Here is a 24,947-nt window from a genome sequence, read left to right as displayed (position 1 = left end):
TACACTTTTTCTTCTCTTTTACAGGTTATTGATCAGTAAGAAGTGTGGCTTGATTTAAAAAATAATAAAATAAATAAAAATATGAAGAAAAAAAAAAAAGAGCTCCGAGCAATGGTAAAATATTTAATGAAGAAACATCTAACACCCAAAATCATCCGTGCTGCTGTGGTAGGCAACTGTTGAGAACCCTCATATGACGTAGTGAAACTATGGTGCCTGAATTTAATGTGGTCGACAGACTTGTGAAGATGAGCATACTGGTGGCTCATCAGCATCTGTCACCACGCCAGAAACGATGACAAAAATGCATGACATCATTCTGACAAACTGGCGTGTCAGATAGCAGAGACATGTGAAACCTCAACTGGTGCATTCAATTCATGAAACATTTTTTAATGAAAATGTTCTCCGCACGATGGATCCCAAGAATGCTGACGGTCGATGGAAAGAGTACATGTGTGACAAGTCGGAACCTATTACGGATAATCAAGGTTGACAAAATGAAAGGTTTTGCGGAAATTTGTTTCCATGAGTGAAATGTGAGTGCAGCATTTCGATCCTGAGTTTAAACGCCAAAACATGCAATGGAAACACCCCTCCTCCCCTCCATCCAAGAAATTCAAGGTCTAACCATCAAACGGTAAAGTAATGGTATCTTTTTTAAGGATGCAGAGAGAATTATTTTGATGGATTATCTTGAAAAGGAAAGACATGTATTTTCTTTGCAACTCTAATTGGGAATTGCATACTGCCATCAAAGAGAAACGCCGTAGAATATTGAACTATGGTGTGATTTTGTGATAATTCACCCGTCCACACCCCCCAGGTTAGAATTCATAAATCAGGATTTGAACTTATCTTTATGCCTCATATTCCCCAGATCTGTTCCACAGTTATTTCCACTTGTTCCCTGACGTGAAGAAGGTCCTTCGTGGCAGACACTTTTGCAGTAATTTTAAGGTTAATGGAAACTGCGGATGCTTGACTTCAGAACTAACTGGAAGTTTTTTTTTTCTTTCTTCCTGTTGGGATTAAAGGATTGTAGAACAGATTTAGAAAAAATGATAATGGAAAATGGTTAATGGGTAATGGAAAATTCAACCTCAAGCTTAAAGTCATATATTTATATATTCTTTATAGGATCAAAATCGAATGATGATTGCGAAAGTTATCATGGATGTTTTAAAATCATAATAATCTAATATAAATTTATACAGGCCCGTAGCTAGCGTGATGTCTTAGAGGGGACATGAAATGAATGCTGAGTGGGAGGCATGACAAAGACCGCAAGGGATTCCAAACTATTTATTTATGTATTATTTACGGAATCTGTAACTGAGTCGTTCTCCTTTTACAAAGGCCTATTATATTACTAAGTCTTCCGGTACACGAATCTAACAAGGAGAAAGCAGACTTTGGTAAATGAACTTCGGAGCCATTTTTTGCAAGGTGATAGTGCACATTTATAAAGTGTTCATATTACAAACTGGGAAAGCGCAATGGCCTAATATAGCAGAAGAAAAACGTCTTAAAGTTTTCGACTCGTCCCATATGTCGTGCGTTGCGCAAATTTATCAAGTGACGGCGTGGCAGAATCAGTAGCATCTGTGACTCACGTGCCAAGGGTCCTGGGTTTTATTTTCCTGGAGTCAACTTTTTTCTTTTTTGCTTGAACTAATAAAGTAGCCACTTGTAGCTACAAGTAAAATGTTAATTCACCATATGTTTATAATGAATTAAAACAATAGAAATATTGAAATCAGTTGTAAAATCTTTCAATGTTCCATGTTAACTACCAACGAAATGTAATCTATTTCGTAAATATTTTGATATCATGAGTTATATTATGGTTACCACAGTGGTTGTGTAAGTTAGAAATTTTAACTTGCGCCTCAATGTTTTAATTGTTTATTATTTGTTTGATAGTTCAATCCCAGCCCTCGCCAAGTGAACTTTGTGGTGGACAAACACCGTGTGCGTGGGTTTTCTCGGGGTTCTCCCGTTTCCTCCCACTTCATTCATTCCACCATTTCATTCATTACTCATCATCACCGTCTCCTTTAGCCTAACCGGCATAACCGTGGGACGTAAAACTCACAGATTTCATTTCATTTTATTTGTTTGATAATGGCAAGTGAGAAGTATTTATTTTATTTTGTTTCTATCTAAAAATCTGCGGCGCACCCACAAGATTATTTGTGCGGGTGCTGGAGCCCCGAAACACTTACGTAGTCGGCGCGCATGATTGATACTGACTATTTATTGTAAACTGAATCTAAAAATGCTGAATGTATGATTTATTTATTTATTTATTTATTTATTCAGTATTGTAAATGCAAAGCTTCTTACTGTGTTTCTTTTCATATATAGGAAAATGGCAGATAAATTGTATCAAAATATTAAAGAAAATTCGGCTGAATACAGAGGTGAGAGTCGGAGCAGGAGAATCATTGTCAGGCCTACATCTTTAGAAAAAGCAGACGAGATAGATTTAACTATTGAAGAAAATTCTCTTTCCCTTGACGTTCCTGAAAGTTCCATAGTAATAGAAGCTAATGATAGGTGAGGATGAAGGTAACTTAAAAGTTTTTACCATTTAGTCATTTACATCAACGGCTCCATACAAAGTAACATAAGAATCAATCCATGCTTGACCATTTTTATTTTTTTAAATTTTTTAATATACTGTTATCCTGGGTTGGTACTCCTTTAAAACTGATTTTGGAATGTAGCATTATGACTAATAGAGCACTTTGAGTAAACCCACATTGTTTCCATTAGCTGAAGGTACATCTTAAATTACCTATATTGCTATAGTCCGCGTCACCCGAATTGGCGTGTAGTATCAGCCAATAAGCTTGCAGTGCGCGAAGGTTGGTAACAGCGCACTGGGAGCTTATTGGCTGATGCCACACTCCAATTCGGTGAGCGGACTGTAATGTTTGATAAACGCACCTATAATGTGCTTTAAAATACTTTTAGGGGTTCTCTGCCACTGTTTTGAGTCGGCAAAACAGAACCGTGTGTATAAATGAGAGAGGGAATTAAAGAAGTAGTAACATGTATTTCGTTTCATATGTAATGTGTATGAGTGAATGTTCGTGTAGCCAAATGTCAGATATGTAAGTCAAAGTGTATGACAATTGTCATTATAAAAGAGGAAAGGTGAACTGGATCATACCTGAAACGCAGATGATGATGACAACCAAATTCAAGTAGTTCCACTGAGCAAAATGCAGCAGTCTCTGATCTGTCCACTAACAGTCTATTTTATATCTTCATGAATACGAAATCCTCAATGACTGTTTGCGACTATTGTAATTATCAACGTTGTTACTTAAAATGTTACTCCGACTTCGACTCTCCGAGTTCTATTAACTAACTGCTACTTCGACTCTAACTTCCACTTTCGTTCTCCGTCTTGAACTAACCGTGACAAAATAGACTGAAGTATTTATACAGGGTGTCTAACGGTCACGAAAGTCACGAAATCAGAAAACGGTTATGAAAGTCAAGAAAGTTAGCTTTTGGGTTACGATTTTTTTTTTTTTTTTTTAATCTGTACAAATATAAGTTCAGACGGGAAAATTTTGTTCTATAAAACGTCAAAATTCACCACCAAAAATGTCTATGGTTGGTTTTAAACGCTACCAAACGCAAGCAAAGCACGCTTCTATCGCATGCATGAAAAATTTGGCCTAATTCGCACTCAAATTCGCTCCTGAGAATGTTACGAAATTTTAAGGTCTGATAAAGAAAAGGTCACGAAAAAGTCACGAAATTTCGTTTTGAAATTTTAGTAGACATTCTGTTATAGAACGAAGATGCTTGCATTACAGGACGTGGTTCCCAAAATTCGGCTCAAAATCATTACACATGCGTATGAGATTTATTTGAAGAACTTTTAGTTGACCAATTTCTCTTAAAATTGAGGTCATGTCAGCACTCTGCATTTTACATAACTTACACAACGCTGTCCGTTGTAATGTTTGTGTTAACATAGAATTACAAAAATGTGTATATTCACATAACGTCTTTTCAGACAATTTACAACATTAACAACATTCGCAGACAGTGTTTTATGAAATTACAAATACCAAAACCAAAACAAATAAACTTCGATATTTTCTATAACTGAAAATTAAAATGCACAATCTTTCTAATTAATAAGAATAAAATATTAACACTCCTTGACAATATTGTTACCATATACATTGGCAGCAGCAGCACAAAACCGGTTTTTAAAAATTTTAATCTCAACCCGTTTATGAATGGCGGCCATTTTTGTTCAGCAACGCGTGCCAATTAGTGACTTTCTAGACACTTAAACTTATATATCTTAAGACTGGATTACTGAAAAACATTGCAACAAACACTATTTTCTTCAACACTTTCTCTGGTCTCTTAGCATGCAAGACCTTAATTGAACCCTAATAGATGAAAATTACTCTCTATATTTAGTACTAAAAGAGAACAGATTCCATTTTTTAGTGCTGAAGTTTATAATGAAGGAGTGAAATATCACTTCTTTTTTTTTTTTTTTTTTTTTAATTATAGCTACATGAAGTTATTAATTTTCAAACATTGGACAAATACCATGAATTTGGACTTCAACCATAATAAATAAATAAATAAATAAATAAATAAAAAAACTGAACAATACACATATTTTAATTGACGTTTTCACACACACACACAGTACCCCGGACAAAATATTACGGAGTGTGGGCATTCTAGAAGCCTTGTGGAAAGTGGCCTGACATAACAATATGCTTGTAGGTACCACGAGTGTGAGTGTTGTGTGTTATGATAGAGGCTGGTAAGACGTGCATGCTGATGCGATGTCATCTCATTACGGGTTGAACTGTGGGTCAAAGAAGGGATGCAACCGAATGTCAAAAGAGAACCATTGTCCTCGGGCGTGAACATGGGTATACCTTGCGTAGATTGCGCAGCTCAGTGGCGTGTCCGAATCCACGGTCAGTACTGTCCATGCAGAATGGAGGACATAACCCAATTCTCTCGGAGCTACAGTGGCGGGAAACCCATTATGTCCAAGCGCGACCGTAGACGTCTGGAGAGATTAGCGACCTCTAAATGGTTCCAAATCCTGCCAGAGTACAATGCAGGACCCAGTCCCGAAGCATTTGAGAGAACTTTGGGACGAGAACTAGGTGGTGTAGGCATAATCAATCGTGTTTCCAGGGTACGCCCCTGGCTGACAGCCATACAGACGAAAAAAGCCAGTTATGGGCCAGGGAACACTGCCACTGGATTAGAGATCGCTGGTAACGCATCCTTTGGTCTGACGAATCCCGCATCATCTGACTCAATTCCAATAACGGCCGCTTCAAGGTGATGAGATGGGCCGGAGAAACCTACAAAGTTGAGTGTATGGAAAGGACTTTACAGAATGGGAGTGGTAGTGAATATCATGCTATTTGGGTGTATTTCGAGTGCTGGTGTGGGTCCCTTGATAGAGGTGTCGTACGGCGTGGATTACATCTCCATTCTGGATAGGGGCCACGGTGGCTCAGTGGTAGAGCGTTCACCTCTGGTGCATTGGGTCCTCGGTTCGATCCCAGCTCGCGCCGAGTGAACTTTGTAGTGAACAAACACCGTGTGCATGGGTTTTCTCGGGGTTCTCCCGTTTCCCCCCAGTTTCTTCATTCCACCATTTCATGCATTCCTCATCATCTCCATCTCCTTTAGCCTAGCCGGCATAACCGTGGGACGTAAAACTTAAAGATTTCGTTTCATTTCATTTTTCCATTTTGTATAATAAGGCGGTGGCGGTTGTCCAGTTTCAGCAAAATGATCACATCCCAGAGTCTCAGTATCAAAACAACTGCACCATTCACCGATATAGGATTATGCGGAAATGATTTGCTGAACATGAGGTGGACATCCCATATCTCACCTGGCCCGCAAATTCGCCTGATCTCAACGTTATTGAAAAAATTTGAGACATGTTAAAACAGGCTATGAAGAGGAGAAATCAACATCCTCCGACGTTAACACTTTGTGGGACCAGTTGCACAGAAATGGGCAAAGTGTACTTAAATATCATCCTCTCCAACATTGATAGCATGCCACAGGAAATCAAAGCTGTAATCCGCGCCCGTAGTTATATATATATATATATATATATATATATATATATATATATATATATATATATAGGGTTTGGACAAAAAAATCTAAAACGTTTGTAAAAGAGTGAAAATCTTACCTAGTATGGTGTGGGGTCTCCTTTTGCATCCAAAATAACTTGAATCCGACGTGGAATGGACGTATACAGCTCCTGAATCGTGGTGTGTGGAATTTTGTACCATTGTTCCTCCAAAACATGCTCCAGTTCTTTAAGGGATGCTGGTGGAGGGTTATGAGACCGAACACGCCTTTCTAACTCAGACCACAAGGGCTCAGTGTTGTTCAGATCTGGTGATTGTGGGACCCGGGGGAGGTGTGATAGCTCCTGATCATGCTTCTCAAACCATGATTTCACCGTTTTTGCAGCGTGACAGGGTGCCAAATCATCTTGGTAGATGCCATCACCATCAGGAAACAATATTTGGACCATGGGTAGAACCTGGTTCCCCAGAATGGCCTCATACGCCTTAGCATTCATCCTTCCATGCAGGCCTATAATGGAACCTGCAGAAAGCCACGATATCACTGTCCATACTGTAACAGAACCACCCCCTTGCTTTACAGCAGACAGTCTGTATCATAGGCCTGCGACGGTGTTCTCCATACGTAAACACGACCGGTTGTTGGAAACAAGGTGAAGGTCGATTCATCGGATCACATTACGTGTTTCCACTGCTCATGAGTCTACGCCTTGTGGTCCTTGCACCACTGGATACGACTCTTCGCATTTACTGCTGTGACCAGGAGTTTGGCGATAGCGGCTCTGTCATGAATTTTCATTTTATGAAGTTCCCGTCGCACTGTTTTCGATGAAACCGGGTTCTGTAGGCCGGAATTGAGTTCAGACGTAATTTTCATTGCAGTGGACTTCTTTATAGTTGCTACAATCCGTTTTAATGCCCTCCGGTCCCTATCTGACAGGATTGTCTTTCTACCACTGTTGTGCTTTGCAGACGTCGTTTACCCATGAGTTGTGTATGCCTTCGTAACATTGGACACAGTGCGTTTCGATACCCCCACAATGTTTGCCACTGTTGCCACTGAAGCAGCTCCAACCAGACGAGCACCAACGATCATGCCTCTTTGGAAGTCTGTCAGGTCGCCCATTTTACCGCACCACTTTCACACCACGACATTCACAGGTGAACTGGTTACTGCTGACGGAAGAGGAAAGTGCACATGACACATTGAAAACAAAAAACGATCGGCAACCGCAACACATGTTGTACAGTGGAGGGCCAAACTTACATGTCCTGTATGAAGTGTTTTTAGAATTTTTTGTCTAACCTCTCTCTCTCTATATATATAAAAGTCACAGGGCTCATAGCGAGTCACTTTTTTTTTTTTTTTTTTTAAACTGAAAGTTACTTTTTTTCAAGGTGGTCACTGAAAGTTACTTTTTTGGGAGTTAAAGTGACTTTTTCGTGTGATTTATGTTTTGGACTGGCAGTTTTCTAAGAAAAATATTATAAAAATGGAAAAAGGCAGAAACTTGTTACTCATTACTCTTCTGAAAGCTTCAGTACTTGCTGCCACATGTGAAACAGCTAGCTTTATTCTCACTTCAGCTTACATTCTTTCTAAAGCACAGTGGATGGTTGATGGATGCTTAAGCTCGCAAGGTGGGGTTGAGAACCTTTCTATGTCTACTGTTTCTTTTATCATAATAGTCTTTTAGTTTTCTCGTAATAGTTAAGGCACCGCTCAATGTTGTGTGCGTGTGTGTTTGTGTGGTTCATCATGTTCGTCTTGTGTTATGCTTCTTGTATGTTCTTCTTAAGAGTAGGTGATGAATTTGAATATTTCACGGCTTTGAGAACTCTCAATGCTAAGTTAAATATAATGTCTGGGATGAAGAACTTCGGAAATAGGCCAGAACTGGTTTCACTTACTCAGAAGCTTCCTACATCTGCTAAGTCTGCTTACCGTAAGTACAAAGCATACTTAGAAAACCTAAGAAAGGAGGAAGCTCAAAAAGAAGAAGTAAAGGAAAAAAGGAGCATGATGAGATTTTGATCACTTTTTGGTCACTTTTTCGAGTGCTTTTGGTCACTTTTCAGCTATTTACAAGAGACCAGACCACTATGAGCCCCGAAGTCGTAGCTATAAAGTTGAGAAAAAGTTAGGTTTGACATTTTTCTAATCTTAATGGCTTAAAACAATCATGATTTTTTCTTTAAAGAGGTTTTTTATGGAATGCTATGTGATCTGCCTGTTGCCGTTGTAAAAGATAATATTTTTCGTAGAATATTTTTAATAGGTGCCCACACACGATCATTAGCAGACTTCTTAAATGATGTTCTAGATCCTGCAGGATGATAAAATCGTACATACACATCATTGTTCTTTAAATTTAATTGATTTGTTTAACCTGTGCCAACCATAACTGTCCATCATAGATACGTGCGACTGTCATTTATTTGTAAAGTCAAAAACACAGTTTGAAAAACATATTGTTTTTGTAAATGTCAGTTTTCGATGTTCATAGTACTTAATTAAGTTTTGTAAAACATCATGAAATTTATAATTTTTGTTCCTTTGACTCGTAGGAACAATACAATTTTGTTCATACAATTTTCATTTCTTTAATATTGGTAACAACGATTTTCTTGTGTGACGAGAGAATAGGTAATATTTTTAATATTTTGTTCGCAGAAATCGTACATTTTCTCTACACTAAGGATTATATCTTCTGTTCTTTGCAAGGTGATTTAACTCTACTTTACGCTTTGTTGTGCTTCCTATTCCACCTATTCCGCCTTGTCATATCAAAAGAAAGAAAAGAAAAAAAAAGTAAGTATCACTCAACTTGTAGTCCAAAATCTATTTGGAATTTTGACAATGTTTGGAATTTTGTTTCTGTTCTTATATTGGGTGCCAGTTCCAGCAGTAAAGTAATTAATATTCCAAATTGAGGCAAATTCTCTTTGTATAATGTATGACATGAGTTTGAAATATATGAACAACTTATGTGCTATGTTTTAAATAATCACGTAGAATACAAATTGAGTAACTTCGTTCTGTTCCTGTTGTATTTATTCTTAATTTAATTACAACAGACAGTTTCATGTTTACTAATGCTCTTTTTATTTCTTACTACTTTTAGCACTTTATTTTATTTTTATTAGTGATTAGCTATCAATTTTATTTAATTTTCAAAATTAACTTTTCTATTTGAATATTGTAAGCTTATTTTTAAGATGTAAGTCATCCAACATTAAAATAGATACAAAACGTTAAAAGAATGTGTTCTGTGATTGAAGTTGGTCAAATATTTAGTTAAGAATCAAAAGTTTGAAAGTGGCGTAAACCGTGCACTGTGTATTCCGTACATTTTTTGAAAATTCATAACTTAGTTGAATCAAATGTCAAAGTTGAAATTTTTCTACAATTTTCTCATGTGTATATTCTGTAGAAAAGTTTGATTTTTATTCCATATCCTACCAGTGATATACTTCAATCTTTGCAAAAATTACAAAATTTCAAATTTTTAAAAAATCATTAAAACTGTAGGAAGCATTTATCAATGTTGTTACTGTAGCTATAATGACTACAATACCATATATAAGAAAAAAATCACCTTCGATATTTCACCCCTTCATTATAAATTTCAACTGTAAAAAATCGAATTTGTTCACTCTCGATACTAAACTTTGAGAGCGATTTTCACCTGTCAGTGTTCAGATAAGGCTTTTATGCTAAGAGACAAAATTAAAGAAGAGAGTGCTGAAGAAAATGGGGTTCGTTGAAATATTCTTGAATAATCCAGCCGTAAGATACACTACACTAATTTACGCTAACGTCCTGAAAGTTATTAATTGACATGCACTGCTCAAAAATGGCCACCATTCAAACGGGCTGGGATTAAAATATTTAGAAATCGGTTTTGTGCTGCCAATCTATATGATAATAATATTGGGGTGATGCATAAGTTCGTGTGGTTCTTATATTTTATTTTTATTCTGCTGTTTTGTTAATTCAAATACAAATACAACATACACATAACATTAACATATTCTACGAGTGTGACAATAGATTGCATACATTGATCACATTCAAAAACTTAAGCAATTTTCCGCGTTGTTTGAAGCAACTCATCCAAGCGATTTTCGTCAAAATTTGAAGGTCTTCCAGAACGTGGATCATCAGACAAATGAAACCGTCCTGGTCGAAAACGGGAAAACCATTTCTGTGCTGTTCTTTCAGCAATTGCTTCATTCCCGTACACTGCACAAATTGTCCTCGCAGCTTCTGCTGCACTGGATCCTCGGTTAAACTCGAAGAGTAAAATGTGACGGAAATGATCACTTTTCTCAACTTGACATTCCATATTAGTTTGCCTGAAATATATACAATAATACGTTCACAATCAAGAAAACCTGTGTTTCACAACACACAAACTCTAAACTACGATAAAACAACAGAATAACGATAAACAGTCTCTTCACGCCGCATTTTTGCCAACCCAAAAGAAAACCGCACGAACTTGTGCCTCGACCCAATTTGTAAAAAAATAAAAATGGTCAAGTAATCCTTATTGGATAACTTCATATGGATTGACCCATAAGTGGTTCTTACACAACAACTTAAACAGTATTTCTCGAGTGTGTGTGTGTAAAATTTGAGTTGTCTACAAAGAAAACCAATTTTCTTCTGTACCAGGTATATAGAGTACCACCAATTACGAAGGAACTTGTCTGTGTATCTCGAGGTAACTCACCATTTCATTTTGGCTTGCAGAAAGCTAACTTTTAACTTTCATTTATCTCAAATTCAAGTTTTAGCGTTTACCTAACTTTATACACCCACCCATCGCATCGTCGATATTGTTAATGTGGGATTCTAGATATTTAATTTCAATAAATTATGCCATTTTTAGTTACTCTGTATTGTTTAAATTCCTAATATATTTATTTATTATAGTTTCCACAAAGTTTATTTTCAGTTTCAGTGTTAAATTTTTTTTTAACATCAGAAATTAATGTAGACTTTCTTTCCGTTGTTTTTATGTACAAGTTTTGGACAAAATAATGGAGATACCGTGAAAGTTGGAACATCTTGTATTAATATTGATTGGTTCGCCGTTAGCAAGTAATACAGTTTGCATTCTGGACAGAATAGATTAATACAAAACCTAAATGGTGGTGAATAGAATTTGAACCCATTTGTTTGCAGCACAGGCTCCAGTTTAGGTAGATACGAAGGAGGTGGAAATCGACGCTGAACCCTGTTTTCCAAAGCAGCCCACAAAGGCTCGATGATACTCAGGTCTAGGCGGGAGAGGGAAGATGTTGAACTTTATCAATATGCTCTTAAAACCGCTCTTAAATAAGACCAGTGGTGTTAATGGGAGCGTTATCATGGCGGAATATGGCATTCCCACCTGGAAATAAATTTTGCAACATAAGGTGGACCTGATTACCAAGAGTTCTGTATACACTGCTCCTGTGACGACTGCGCAATGTGACAAGGAGCTATCAAATACCATGATATAGCACTTTAGATCAAAATAGAGCCACCATCTTTTTGACAGCCTGGCGGAGACAATCCAGAGGGTGTTCGTCAGACAAACACGCCTAAGAACGACACCTTGTTGGGGCTGTGCGTTATCCGTATTTAAATATCGTAAGTCGATATCGATAGAATATCGAAACATGATTGATATATCGAGACATTTTAATATCGAAATATCAATGATAAAACAAGTCCATCTTTTGAGAAGTCATAAAATAATAATAATAATAATAGTAATAATAATAATAATAATAATAATAATAATAATAATAATAATAATAATAATAATAATAATAATAATAATAATAATAATATAGATACTTCAAGTTTCTAGATTTTGAAACTACGGATGGCCTGATGAACAACGATTGTTAGATTTAACATTCTCCCCCCCCCCCCCCCGACCCTTACCAGGCACAGTTAATATATGTCCCACTTTTGACAAATGTTTCCATCAGTGTGTTCAGTTCCTGTCTAGTTGAATCTAGTCAAAAGGCGTCAAACGTTTCATAGAATCCGAAGTGTTTTTTTTAACATTATTACATAACTGTGTGAGTACAGAATGTTACGTTATCAAATTGGACCTATGTAACTGCGACAGCGGTTGATATATGACTAAGAAATTCATCATTGACAGATGTTGATGTAATCAGATAGAACCGTATGATCAATATCAAAGGATAAATAGTGAATTGCGAAGTTAGAAACTAATTTTGAAAAGGATCAAATTAGTGCAGTTCTGGCTAACTTCAGCATACGATGAGTAAGCCTGTATTTTGCTTGTAGCAGACAATCTTTCGTGCGAGATTCCACTACAGAATGGACAGCATCACCACGTGCGTCACATCACATGTAAAATTAGATCACGTCTAGATCAACAGTGATTGTTTTGTTTTCACGAAAAAAAGAAAAAGCTCTAACTTCACTGAATATAGAAATTGCTAAAATAATACCAACTATAAATAGGAATATCTTAGATAATTTTGTCCTTCATATCTGCTGTTCTGTGTGTGATCTAGTACTTAATATCAATATAAGGTGGATAGGAGGCATTAATTTCATTAACATTATCTTCGTAATGTGATTAAGAATGCGACAGAGATTCATAGGTGAATATGATGAGTAAGTTCCATACAGATTGTACGATTTCTTTTAAAATTGTTTTGCTACATATTTTTGCTAAGAATGATGTCACAGTAACCAGGATATATGCTTCGGAGCACTGTTTTCCACGTGAGAAGGTGTCTCCTTTTAAAGCTAATGCAGAAAACTATCTAAAACACTAGCCAATCGGTATAACTTATAATTAAAGTTTACTTTGTTTTAGTAGATATAGATATCAGACAATTTTGATACATTCAAGCGAGCGGGAGTGAACAAACCACAAAGTTACTCCCTTTATTCACGAGCATAAATATATGTGATGGATAGATTTATTTCCTGTATATACATATTTAGGTGAAAAGGGCCTGCTTTAGAAAACACCAGTTAAATATTCGTGGTAGATAACTATGAGTTTGAGCAAAGAGGTGGATAGAACTGTGAGAGGTGGCTGCTACTGTGTGAGTATGAGTTGTTTGCACAATCAATAGAAGGGCCAATGTATCGAGGACATTATGTAGACGCTCATTTTCTCTATGCTTCCAGACTTTATGACCCTGTATATCAACATTACATTTATTATTATTATTATTATTATTATTATTATTATTATTATTATTATTATTATTATTATTATTATTATTATTATTATTATTATTATTATTATTATTATTTCGACGAGTTCACAATTTGAAGGATTGATACTCCAAGAACTGATATCCATTGAAGTGAAGTTTGGTTTAGAGGCTTGACTTTGAAATCATAAAGAGCTGCCTCGTGGGTATATAGTTAGCGGATGCGTTTTCGGCGCTTGAGACCTCTTTTGATTCCCGGCGGGACATCATCTGTTTCGAATCTCATGTTAATATAGCCTCAGTGCTGAAAGGGACGCAAAATCCAGTTCAACTCATTAATAATAGACTGTCTTTTTATACTGTTTAACAGTAATAATTCTAACCCGGCATAAACAGTTAATGTTCTTGCCTATCAATCGAAAAGTTTCGGGTTCAGGTCACACGCCTGGACATCCTGACAAGTCTTCTCTCAGTCCCACCAGGTGAATGCTACAATAATGGTTTTGAATATAATGTGACATCCTTAAAAATTCTCACTTGATTGGTTATGTTTTCAGTGTAAACTGGTTTTCTTGTATTTGGAAAGGTTACAGGTTTCTTTTTAGTCTTCCAAAGTTGCTGTGCGTAAGTTGGGAAATTTTGTAGAATAACTCTGTCTGTCCATCTGTCTACAGGTACCAAAGAAAACCCAGTAAGAAATAATTAGAGTGATTATTTAAATATGATTTCAACGTTTCTAAAGAGAGTTTCACCTCTGCCATTTTTTTCTCCATTGAAACTGTAGATCTATCACTTCTCGTTTCGGTATTGGATCCCTATATAGTGCAGAAGCGTACTATATTTCAAAATATGAAACGAAACTCACGTTTCGAAATGTTTAAAAATACGAGTTTTTAATTCTTTACTTACCTCCTCTCTGTGACCTAAGACACATAACTCCTTGCCCTCTAGTTTTAGTTTTGCATGCACACACGTTGCTCAGATATCAGAACCAGATATAGACTCAATAGAATTAAGAATAATAATCGTTAACATTTTCCCCTTCATCGTCCTTTAAGGTTATATTTGATCAGTTTCGGACATTATAGTATAAAAGGTCTGCTCGTAAAACATTGTAAGTAGGTATCAACTTGTATTTAAATACAAGAAAATACAAGCATCATTACCTGATGAAATCAAAACAAAATTAAAAATCCTTGACCCAGCCTTAACGATCATATATTATGGGCTTCCAAAAATACATAAACCTAATGTTCCATTGAGACCAATAGTAGCTAGTTTTCATCACCCTACATATTTACTTTCAAAATGGCGGTATGATAAACTCGTATCATATAATATTCCAGTTAGATACACGGTTAAAAACAGTTTAGAGTTGAAAACATGCTTGAATTCCTTTGTTGCTGCAAATTCCATCCATTTGGCATCTTTTGATGTGGTGGAAATGTATCCATCAATATCAGTAGACCTGGCTCTACAGGCAGTGGAACTAGCTTTACTTAAATTAAAAGTGAACCCATACGAAATCCAATTAACCTTTCGACTAATAGCCTTTTGTCTAAGGAACAATTTCTTCTAATTTGAAGACACCATTTTTCGACAGGACGATGGATTGGCTATGGGTAATACCCTTTCTCCAATACTTTCTAATTTGGTACTGGACATGTTTGAGACAAATATCCTTCCTAAATTTCCTTATATTAGATATTTTTGATATGCTGATGGTACTTTGATTTTGTACAAGGACCCTCAAGAATTAAATAAACTGTTCGATGAGTTCAATCAAATTCACCCTAGAATAAAATTTACGAAGGAACTTGAAGAAAATGGTGCTCTTAACTTTCTTGACATTGCCATAAAAAAAAACATAACAATAAATTTGTTACTTCGGTATACCGCAAACCTTCTGCTGCTACAAAATATATCAACTTCAAATTATCACATTCATGGCTTCAGAAATTAAATGTTTGGAAAAACTTTTTTTAGGAGAGCTCTTTTACTTTCAGACCTCTCTGAGGATCTCAACAAGAAAATACAGTATTTATTACAAATTGGACAGGAAAATGGTTTCCAAAAATCTTTATTGTTATAATGGTACAGACAGGTACGACACGAAATCGTCGGCACCCACCACCAACCAACAACAGATGCCGTAACTGACAGATGGATTGGTGTCCCTTTGGTTCCACATTTTTCAGCGAAGATTCTGCAAAGACACAACATCAAAATTTCAAAAGTTCCTCCAAACTCTATAGATAAATACATAACCAATTTTAAAGCATTTTTTTACTGACCCTTTGCAAAGCAATGGCGTGTATCGGGTGAAATGTCAGTGTGATAAATTGTATATAGGTCAAATAAAAAGGAACATTTATACTAGAATAACTGAACACGTTCGTACCTCGAAATCTCGGAATCCGCAACAGTTATCCGATCTAGCAACGCATCTTAGAGATTATAACCATCATATCGTGGAATCATGTTTAATTGAAAAAGCAAAAACAGCAACGGAACGAAAAATTAAAGAATCATATTATATTCACAAAGAAAGGCCCTCACTTAACCTGGATAGAGTAGAAATAAATATTATTTGGAGTAATCTTTTCACTACATACTTTCACCATTTGGAAAGCAAGAGCAGAAAACAGTGAACAGCAGTGTACAATGTCAGTGAGTTTCTATTCCCGTGCGTTTTAATGTTTGACAGGAGATTTGTTTTTTTTACATATCCTAACCTTTTAACCATTTTTAACCTACCTTCATGTTTTTATCCTTTTTGAAGTCTTCATCATAGGCTGAAGAAGGAAGTTGCATCTTCCGAAAGCGCTACCTGTTGCATGTGGAAGAAAATTCTGCTACATATTTTTTGCGGTGAGTAACAGCCTTTCTGCTCTTCCTCATTGATTATAAATTCCTTTCCTGGGTAACCATAAAAAGAGTCAAATTTTATTTATACAGTAGTTATTAAAGCTTTTCATTTATGCTGAAGTATCTTTTATTACTGCATGAATTATTTCATATTTTCCAGGCGGAGGGAGGTCATTATTGATAGTGATGGTGATGCCATTTCAGTAGAAGAAATATCAGAGGGAAGTGACCAGTCGACAACAGCAGAAGAGCACCAACATGATGTTTCTATTAAAAATGAATGTCAAATTGCAAAGCTAAATTACGACGAAATAAAGGCGTTGAGTGAACCCAGCTCCTTAGAAATTCAGCAACCAAAGAGAAAAGATTTTCTAAATACTCACACCACACAGAGTACAAGCAGCCAACTTCATTCACATGTGCATACATGTGGCAGAGAAACGCCAGGAAGTGAATTTACAAACTGTGGACCGAACTGTTTTGAGAGAGATTTTTCTGTTCATCATAAGACCTTGAAGTGTCCGAGATGTAGCAAACAGTTTTCAGCAAAACGGTTATTAGACAAGCATTTACAGCGTCATTGTTCAGAAATGATGAGATTTTCTTGTGATTTTTGTTCGTGGCGCTTTGAAACCAAACAACAACTTCAACTTCATCTCAGCGTGCATTTTTGAGCTGTGATTGATGTTTATGTGGTGTTGTTCCAAAGAAACTATTTTAGATTAGAGAACGTTTTATCATATTACCTGATAGAAAATGTTTGGAAGTAACCGATAATCAGAAATTTAAACAGTTGATATTTTCTATTTTAAGTTTTTTAAATATATATATATATATATATATATATATATATATATATATATATATATATATATATATATATACAAGGTGTTTTAAAACAACATCGCGAGGTGATTCCTGACTTCAAGATAAGACAAAAAGTATAGACCAACCTGGGTGCACAAATGCTTCCTTTCAGAGTTGTAGGGTGCTGAAAATATGATAAAGTGAACTTCGGTGACTATGGGACCTACCGTAGTCAGGTCAAGACTTCACTTAGGAACTAGTATGTGCCGTATCCAAATATCCCATTTCAGAATCCTGCGGTACTTCTGCAGCAATTTTTATAGAGGTAGTTGGTGAGTACTTCAAATTTTATGCCCGTAGCCAAACTCCCTCTATAAAAATTGTTGTGTGAGTACCTTAGGATTCTGAAACATGTATTTTTGGATAGCGTACATATTAGTTCTTATGTGAAGCCTTGACCTAACCTGACTACGGTAGGTCCCATAGTTTTGGAGCTATGGATCTTTAAAGTTCATTTTTTCATGTTTTTGACGCCTATAACTCCGAAAGGAAGCATTTGTGCACCCAGGTTGTTCTATACTTTTTGTTTTATCTTGGTGTCAGGAATCACCTCCCAAATGTTGTCGGTGTTGTTTTGAAACAACCAATATATATATATCGTTACCCAGGAGGAGTAATCTATTTCGTTTTATGTTTGTAAATATGTAATGCTATTTTATTTGTGATAGAGTAACAGTGAAGAAACTTCCTTTGGTTTTTAAATTCCGTAGTCTATAATTAAAGGTTTAATTACAAGTTACTTGTACACTCATGTCAAAATGAGTGTCGCATATCTATAAATATGCTGTTGTAGGAATATAATTTGATAACGAATTCATCTGGTATTTCTTATAATGTTAGTAATGTGTATAATCGGCAAAGACATCTATGTGGTCAATTTCAAGAGCAGTAAATAAGAACAATATAACGAAAAAAAAAAAAAAAAACTTTCTTGTCCATTTAGCAACATTTTGTTTTACTCATTCTAATTTTCGCATTTATAATTCTTTTGGTATGAAATTTACCACAAATATACATTTCCCGATTATACACATAGTAACAGTATTAGAAGTACCTGCAAAATCACTATCAAATTATATTTCCACAACAAGACTGTTATAGATACGCTACAATCATTTTGGACATGAGTATATATGTAAACTTTATTCTAAGTCAAACGTTGGTGGAAACTAAAACTCATACATAGAGAGTGGTCCATTTACCCTGATACGACCTTCTAACTTTTAAACGAATAAATAAAATTGAATGAAATTTTGTGACATGCAAATATCGACAGTTGGACATTGACATACTTCGCAATACCACCCAATTAACAATGTTGCTAATCTATCATAAGTTACAGTTTCTAAATGGCACTACGTCATGTTATTAAGTATTTCAAATCTACATGTTAAACAAAGCTTATAATACCTAATTTATTATTCAGTGTTATAAAGTACGCTAAGGACGCTGTATCATCACAAACATCAGTAAACATCCAAATTTTGGAAGCTTCTGCAACACTCATAACGCTCGTGAGACGTACTTGTCAATGCACATCAGAAGTACCTTATTCAAACATGTAGATGGTTTTTGATAAATGTAAAGATTATAATACAGTTTACAGCAATTTGATATCTCAGATCATTCCGGATATATGAAAAACATGGATAGAGATTGCTGTACTGCGTAAAATGACGTAATTGTGGGAAATTGTTTTAAAGATCTCGCTTTGAGCCTGCTTCTATAACATTACAGCAGTAGTTTTTGGTAGTTATAGTTGCAACCCCAAGTTCTCGCAATTATATAATTTTAAGCAATGTTGCAAACTTTACCTATGTTCATAATTATCTCCGAAATGAGTTGACATATCAAATTGCTGAAAAGAGCATTATGATCTTTACATTTATTGGAAATCATATGTGATATTGATCTTAGCACTTTTTCAAAATAAAAACTTTTGAAGAAAGTAAACTATTCAATCTCCGGTAACTTTGTTCCAGAATTATATCATTGTCATAGTATTCGAGACTAAGGTACTTCTGATGTACCGTGACACGTTCGTCTCGCATTATTAGTGTTGTAGAGGCCTCCAAAATTTGGATGTTTACGAATGTTTGTAATAATGTAGCGTCCTTAGTTTGTAACACTGAATTGTAGATATGATATTGTAAGTTTTGTTTAACATGTAAATTTGAAATATGTAGTTGACAACATTGTTAATCTTATGACATTGCAGGGTGTCAGAAACGGCCCTTCGTCGAAATTTGTATGTTACAAAGTTTCCTAAAGTTTTAACTATTAATTTAAAAGCTACAAAGTCGCTTCAAGATAAATCATCCACCCTGTGTATATATGGTGTGATCAACTGAAACCCGTTTGGAGACAATTTCTGGAAAGTACTAATAGTATTTAACTACCCTTTATAATGAATAGGCATTCATGGTGAGTTATGACAGTATTTGCGCTTCAGAAGAAGTTACTTTGCGCGCGTTAGATTGGTCCCATTATGCGACCAATCTATGGATGCTGTCCATATAAAAGTTAGAAGCTTTGTGTTCGAGCCATTGACAGACAGTGACCTTCACCTCGTCATTTGAGTAAAACTTCCGACCTTTGAACGCTTTCTTTAGAGGACCAATGAAGTGAATAGGGAGGGTGACGCAACATTTCTCAATTGAATCTTTGGAACAAGTCCTGAACATTGTGTGCAACATGGGCATAGGCGTTATCATATAACACAGTGATCCCAGAACTTAATAAACCAGGTCTTTGGTTTTTAATGGATGTGCGAAGACGGGTCAAAGTCGCACAGTGGCATTCGGCATTAATAATTTCTCCTAGTTCCTCGAGGCCAAACATGATTGATCCATGGCAATCAAAGAAGACGGTTCATGACTTCCCTTGCAGGCACTTATGATTTAAATTTTTTGAGGCGTGGGGATGAGGAGTGCTTGCATTGCATACTCAGGGCTTCTATTCGTCACAAAATCAGAAAACGGTCATCCAAGTCAAGGAATTTAGCTTTTGGGTCTTTTTTTTTTTTTTTTTTTTTTTTAATCTGTCAAATATAAGTACAAACTGGAAAATTTTGTTCTATAAAACGTCAAAATTCACTACCAAAAATGTCTATGGTCGACTGTAGATGCTACCAAATCGCAAGCAAAGTACGCTTCTATCGGGTGCTTGAAAATTGGGCCGAATTCGCTCTTGAGAATGTAACGAAATTCTATAGTTTGGCACGAAATTTCATTTTGGAATTTTAGTAGATACCCTGATACTGGAATATTTTATTTTTGATTCAAATAGTGGCACCAAGATTCATCTGCAGCAAGTCATCTTCCTCTTGTAGACGCGACAAATGTTCAAGGGAACACGCCATTCATTCCATCTTTTGTCCGTCCGTCAACATCCTGGGAATACACTGCATGCACATTTTGTGATACCTTAGATGTTTCACAATCTTCAGAACACTACTATGACTCATGTTGAATTGCTTCTATATTGATCGAAATGTTCACGCGTCTATTCACACCAATAGCTTCAGATACCTTTGTGTAATTATCTTCTGTGGGAAAAACATGAGCTTAACCAGAACAGAAATAATTACTATTTCCTGCTGGGCCTTCCCGAAACATTCGTGACCATTGTTGTGTACGATATGCATGCGCCGCCATACACGTCCTTCATTCGACAGAACTTCTGGTGGTTGACGTCCTTCAACAGTGATCTATATGGCAGCACGTTGATCTTATTTGGATAGGCTGTGGATGTGAACACAATCTTTTAACGGTTATTCCAGTAAAGATTTAAAACACGGAACCATTATATCTATTCTATATGAACAAGGGCATATGCCATAAACCACCATTAAACGTTCATCACTCGCTATTGTAGTTTTGATCAACAAAGGGGTTTCAGTGTATCAATCCTCATTTAAAGACAAGACTGAACATACGGAAACTTGAATGTGTAAATTACATATAAATAAAATATATTATTAAGAGTATGTTGTATTATAAATGATGATTTTCTTTTCCTTCCTTTTGCACTATATTGTTTATTATTTTCTTAAAACCAAAATGTCAGTTATTTTCCCACGCAGCTGCGATATGTAGAATGAGTTATAAATGTTATTAAGTATATTCTTAACTTGTGATATGTTCAGTTCTTTTATCCAGTATGCGTATTTATAATTACAATTGTGGATATCAATGTTTTTTTTCCCTATGATAGACTGTATCTGAATGCAAAAACTTACAATCCGCGTTACTTTTTTTAGGCAATAGACGTCGTTTCAGTAAACTCAGCACCTAGAAATTAAATAATATTGATCTACTAAACAGGCAATATAACTTTTAATACGATTATTCTATAGGTATTGTACAGAATAATGGAAACACCTCTGAAAGTCAGAACATATTGTATTAATATAGTGTTGGTCCACCTTTACCATGCAATACAGCTTGAAAACTGGATGGAATAGGCCGATACAAGTCCTGCATAAAAACGAGAGAAATTTAAACCAATTCTTCTTGCAACACAGCATCAGGTAGAGATAGAGGAGGTGGCAATTAACACCAAACTCTGTGTTCGAAAACATACCATAAAAGCTCGAAGATATTCAAGATTGGGGACTGGGCGGGCCAGGGAAGACGTTGAACCTCATCAACATGCTCTTGAAACCACTCTTGAACAGGGCCAGCTGTATGAATGGGAGCATTATCATGCTGAATATGGCATTTCCGTCTGGAAATAAAAGTTTGCATCATTCGGTGGACCTGATTACTCAAGAGTTCTATACAGTGCTCCTGCGAGCTAACCGTGTAATGTGGCAAGGGTGCTACTGAACACTATAGCTCTCATACAACTAGCCGTCAACAAACACAAAATGAAATCGTATTAGTGGGAAGTTTTCTTCAGAAACTGCTATGCAGCTTACCGAGACGTGACGAGCTCACTACGCTTGCACGACTCTGCAGACACACCGTTGTTAGCAGTAGTACGAAGTCATACATTACTCCACCATCTTATATGGGGAGGAGGTGAAAATAATACTGAGGAAACATTGATAACACACTGGAGGAAAGCCTTCTGGTCTCATCCTAAACTTTGGGAAAATCCACCTACATCTCTTCGCAGGAGAAAGCGCGCAACGTCTTTGGCAGCTAGCGTAGGTGGAAACCAACGGACTTCCGGGATAAAGGAGTCAACCTCTTTCAGGTGTCAACGACCTTCTCGGAGGGTAAACGAGCGGGTGGAGGTCAGGGCACCTTCTTGTCCTTAGGAGGGAAAACTATCCTAAAAGGCAGATGAACCACAAGGTGCTCAACGGTATGGAGATGTGGAAAGGACATAAGAATACTACCACATTATCTTTTCCCCAGGAGGGACGAAGGAGGAGAATAAATAAATATAATGATGATTCTTCCCGAGGTGGAACATTCCAGAGGTGAAATATCTTCCGTTCGGATCACCGAGTAGGGATTACTCCGGGAAACATCATCAGAAGAGAAAATAATAGCTTTCATTTCAGCATGGGAACATGTAATGTACGAACTCTACGACTAGTATAGGAAAATTAGGGTTGTAGACGGAGAAAAATATTAGAAAGCAAATTTTCATTTTAAGATGTTCTATGGACTTTGATACTCCACAGAAAAGTCCGCAAAAATCCTACCTGGGCAACCACTTGAAATGACGTCATCAATATGACGGCAACGCAAGTTCGACTACTTACGCTTATGCAGTAATATCTCATCACAGAACTGAGATACGAATTTCGTTCTGGTGTTAAATTAAAGATAAAGAATTGTTTAAGTGATTTCAGTCAATATCGTTCTTAAGTGCTGCCGCCATTTTTAAATATAGCGGTTATTATCTTAAAAATTAATTTTCTCCGTTTCATTTTATTTGTTTTATAGCAGATTGCTATGAAACTATCAGATATACGGAAAAACACCTCGAAGTAAACGTTATAGAGTAGAGTCTAACCTTTCTAAAGATACCAATATTATTTCTGTATCTTAACAATGCAGAAAGCAAACTAGTCCATTTAATGTAGTGTAAAGTGTTGAATTTAAAGCATTTAGATTATGCTAAACATGCGAAAATATTTTACAGTTAAAGGCGGAAAAACGTTTGAAAAAAAGAAAAAAAATTCACACACGCACAAAAAGGAAATAACAGATGGACTTGACAGGACAAGATTTAAGAAATATATTCAAACTGTTGCGAAAAAAACACCGAATTATATCATGAATCTCGCAAGCCTCCCTCCAAGTTCAGCTGCAGTGCGCCAGCAGAGTTTTCGAGTGTACCACCAGATACAAGAGTGGAAGGGAGATGGAAAATAGAGGCGGGACAGTACGTATCCGTGGCATCAACTTTGCCACCAGCGCCAGATAATCTACTGCATTTTGTACGGTGTGGACTCCACTGCACATCAATGTGTGGAGAATGTGCGGGCGAATCATGCACAAACAAACTAGTATTAAATTCATTAGAACACGACAATTATATTTGTGGTGATATTCAAAAAACTTCAAAACCATCTTCTAAACGATTCAGAAACATTAATAAGTGAAACAGTTAAAATGCAATTGTAGAGCTAGGTTATGTAATTTGTAATGCAGTAAATGATTTCTAAATTTTGAATAAATATATGTATGTTATGTTGTTAAATAAAATTTTTAATATTAGTTATTTTATAACAGTAAAATGTTTAATATTTACTATTTTAAATAATTTTGAAAATGAAAATGAAATATTTAAGTTTAACGTCCCACGGTTATGCCGGTTAGACTAAAGAAGACGTGATAATGAGAAATGAGTGAAATGGTGGAATGAAGAAAGTGGGAGGAAACGGGAGAACCCGAGAAAACCCAAGAGCACGGTGTTTGTCCACCACAAAGTCCACACGGCGCGAGCTGGGATCGAACCAGGGACCCCAGGCACCAAAGGTGAGCGCTCTACCAGTGAGCCACTGCGGCCCCTAAATAATAATTTTGTTTGATAATATCAAAGTAAAATGCAGACTTTTTGCCATTACAAAGCCAAGTAAATTAGTTACATCAATATTACTTTAAAATACTAAAAATATTTCATACGTAAGTATTTGGTAGTTTCATAGTAATCTGCTATAAAACAAATGAAACAAAACGGAGTAAATTAATTTTTAAGATAATACCGACATATATATTCAAATCTAACCGTAAGATGATAAGGACCTTAGAAAATAGTAGACTGAGGAAAAATAAGGACATATGGAGTCACTACTAAATTAAAAACTTACAATGCATTATTGACTCTCCTTTTAATGTTAACTTCTAGGGAATTGTAACATTGATATGTTTGTTCCAAGCGTGACAGATTGGTGTCACTCACATGAAAAAAGTTGTACGAGGGTAGGCTAATAAGTTCTCAGCCTACCCAGTTTCAAACAAAGCTAGATATAAAAGTTATATACGTTTATGAGGCTTATAATTTGTGAAGCTACTGTGCAAAATTTGGTTTGACTAAACCAATTTTAATTATTTTTTTTTTTTCAGGTCCAAAGTGTGGATGTCAGTCCACGTCTCAGAAATTAATAAATTTGAACACCGTACATTCAAGTACCTCTTCCTAAAGAGACTCTCACCGAAGGAGATCCACAACGACCTTGTCACGACACTGGGGGACAAGGCACCATCGTATGCCACTGTGCAGAAATGGGCAGCGAACTTCAAACTTGGGCAGTTTGGTCTGAACGATGATCCAAGGTGTGACAGACCAATTTCAGTGATCTGATGATTGACGCCATTCACCGGATGATTCTCGACAATCGCCGAATCCCGCTCAAACAGATAGAGGACACATTGGGCATTATTCATGAACGAGTGTAGAAAGTTA

At 36.1% G+C, this 24,947-nt stretch overlaps 1 protein-coding gene across 3 annotated transcripts in view; it reads left to right on the top strand.

The window, feature by feature from the left end:
• LOC145678695 (uncharacterized) overlaps positions 1–21,035 on the top strand; it is a 47,386-nt gene extending 26,351 nt beyond the window's left edge. For all 3 annotated transcript variants that reach the window (XM_081749104.1, XM_081749102.1, XM_081749103.1), the window contains exons 3-4: positions 2,371–2,562; positions 16,372–21,035. In XM_081749104.1, the coding sequence (XP_081605230.1) occupies positions 2,371–2,562; positions 16,372–16,885 (706 nt within the window). In that variant the 3' untranslated portion in view covers positions 16,886–21,035. The remainder of the gene's footprint in view (positions 1–2,370; positions 2,563–16,371) is intronic.
• The last annotated feature ends 3,912 nt before the right edge of the window (positions 21,036–24,947 follow it).

The sequence above is a fragment of the Thermobia domestica genome, chromosome 2 (genome assembly GCF_964235325.1).
Source record: "Thermobia domestica chromosome 2, izTheDome1.hap1.1, whole genome shotgun sequence".
NCBI classification, from domain to species: Eukaryota; Metazoa; Arthropoda; class Insecta; order Zygentoma; family Lepismatidae; genus Thermobia; species Thermobia domestica.
Note: the sequence above shows the minus strand (reverse complement) of the source record. Positions and strands in the feature narration are given on the sequence as shown.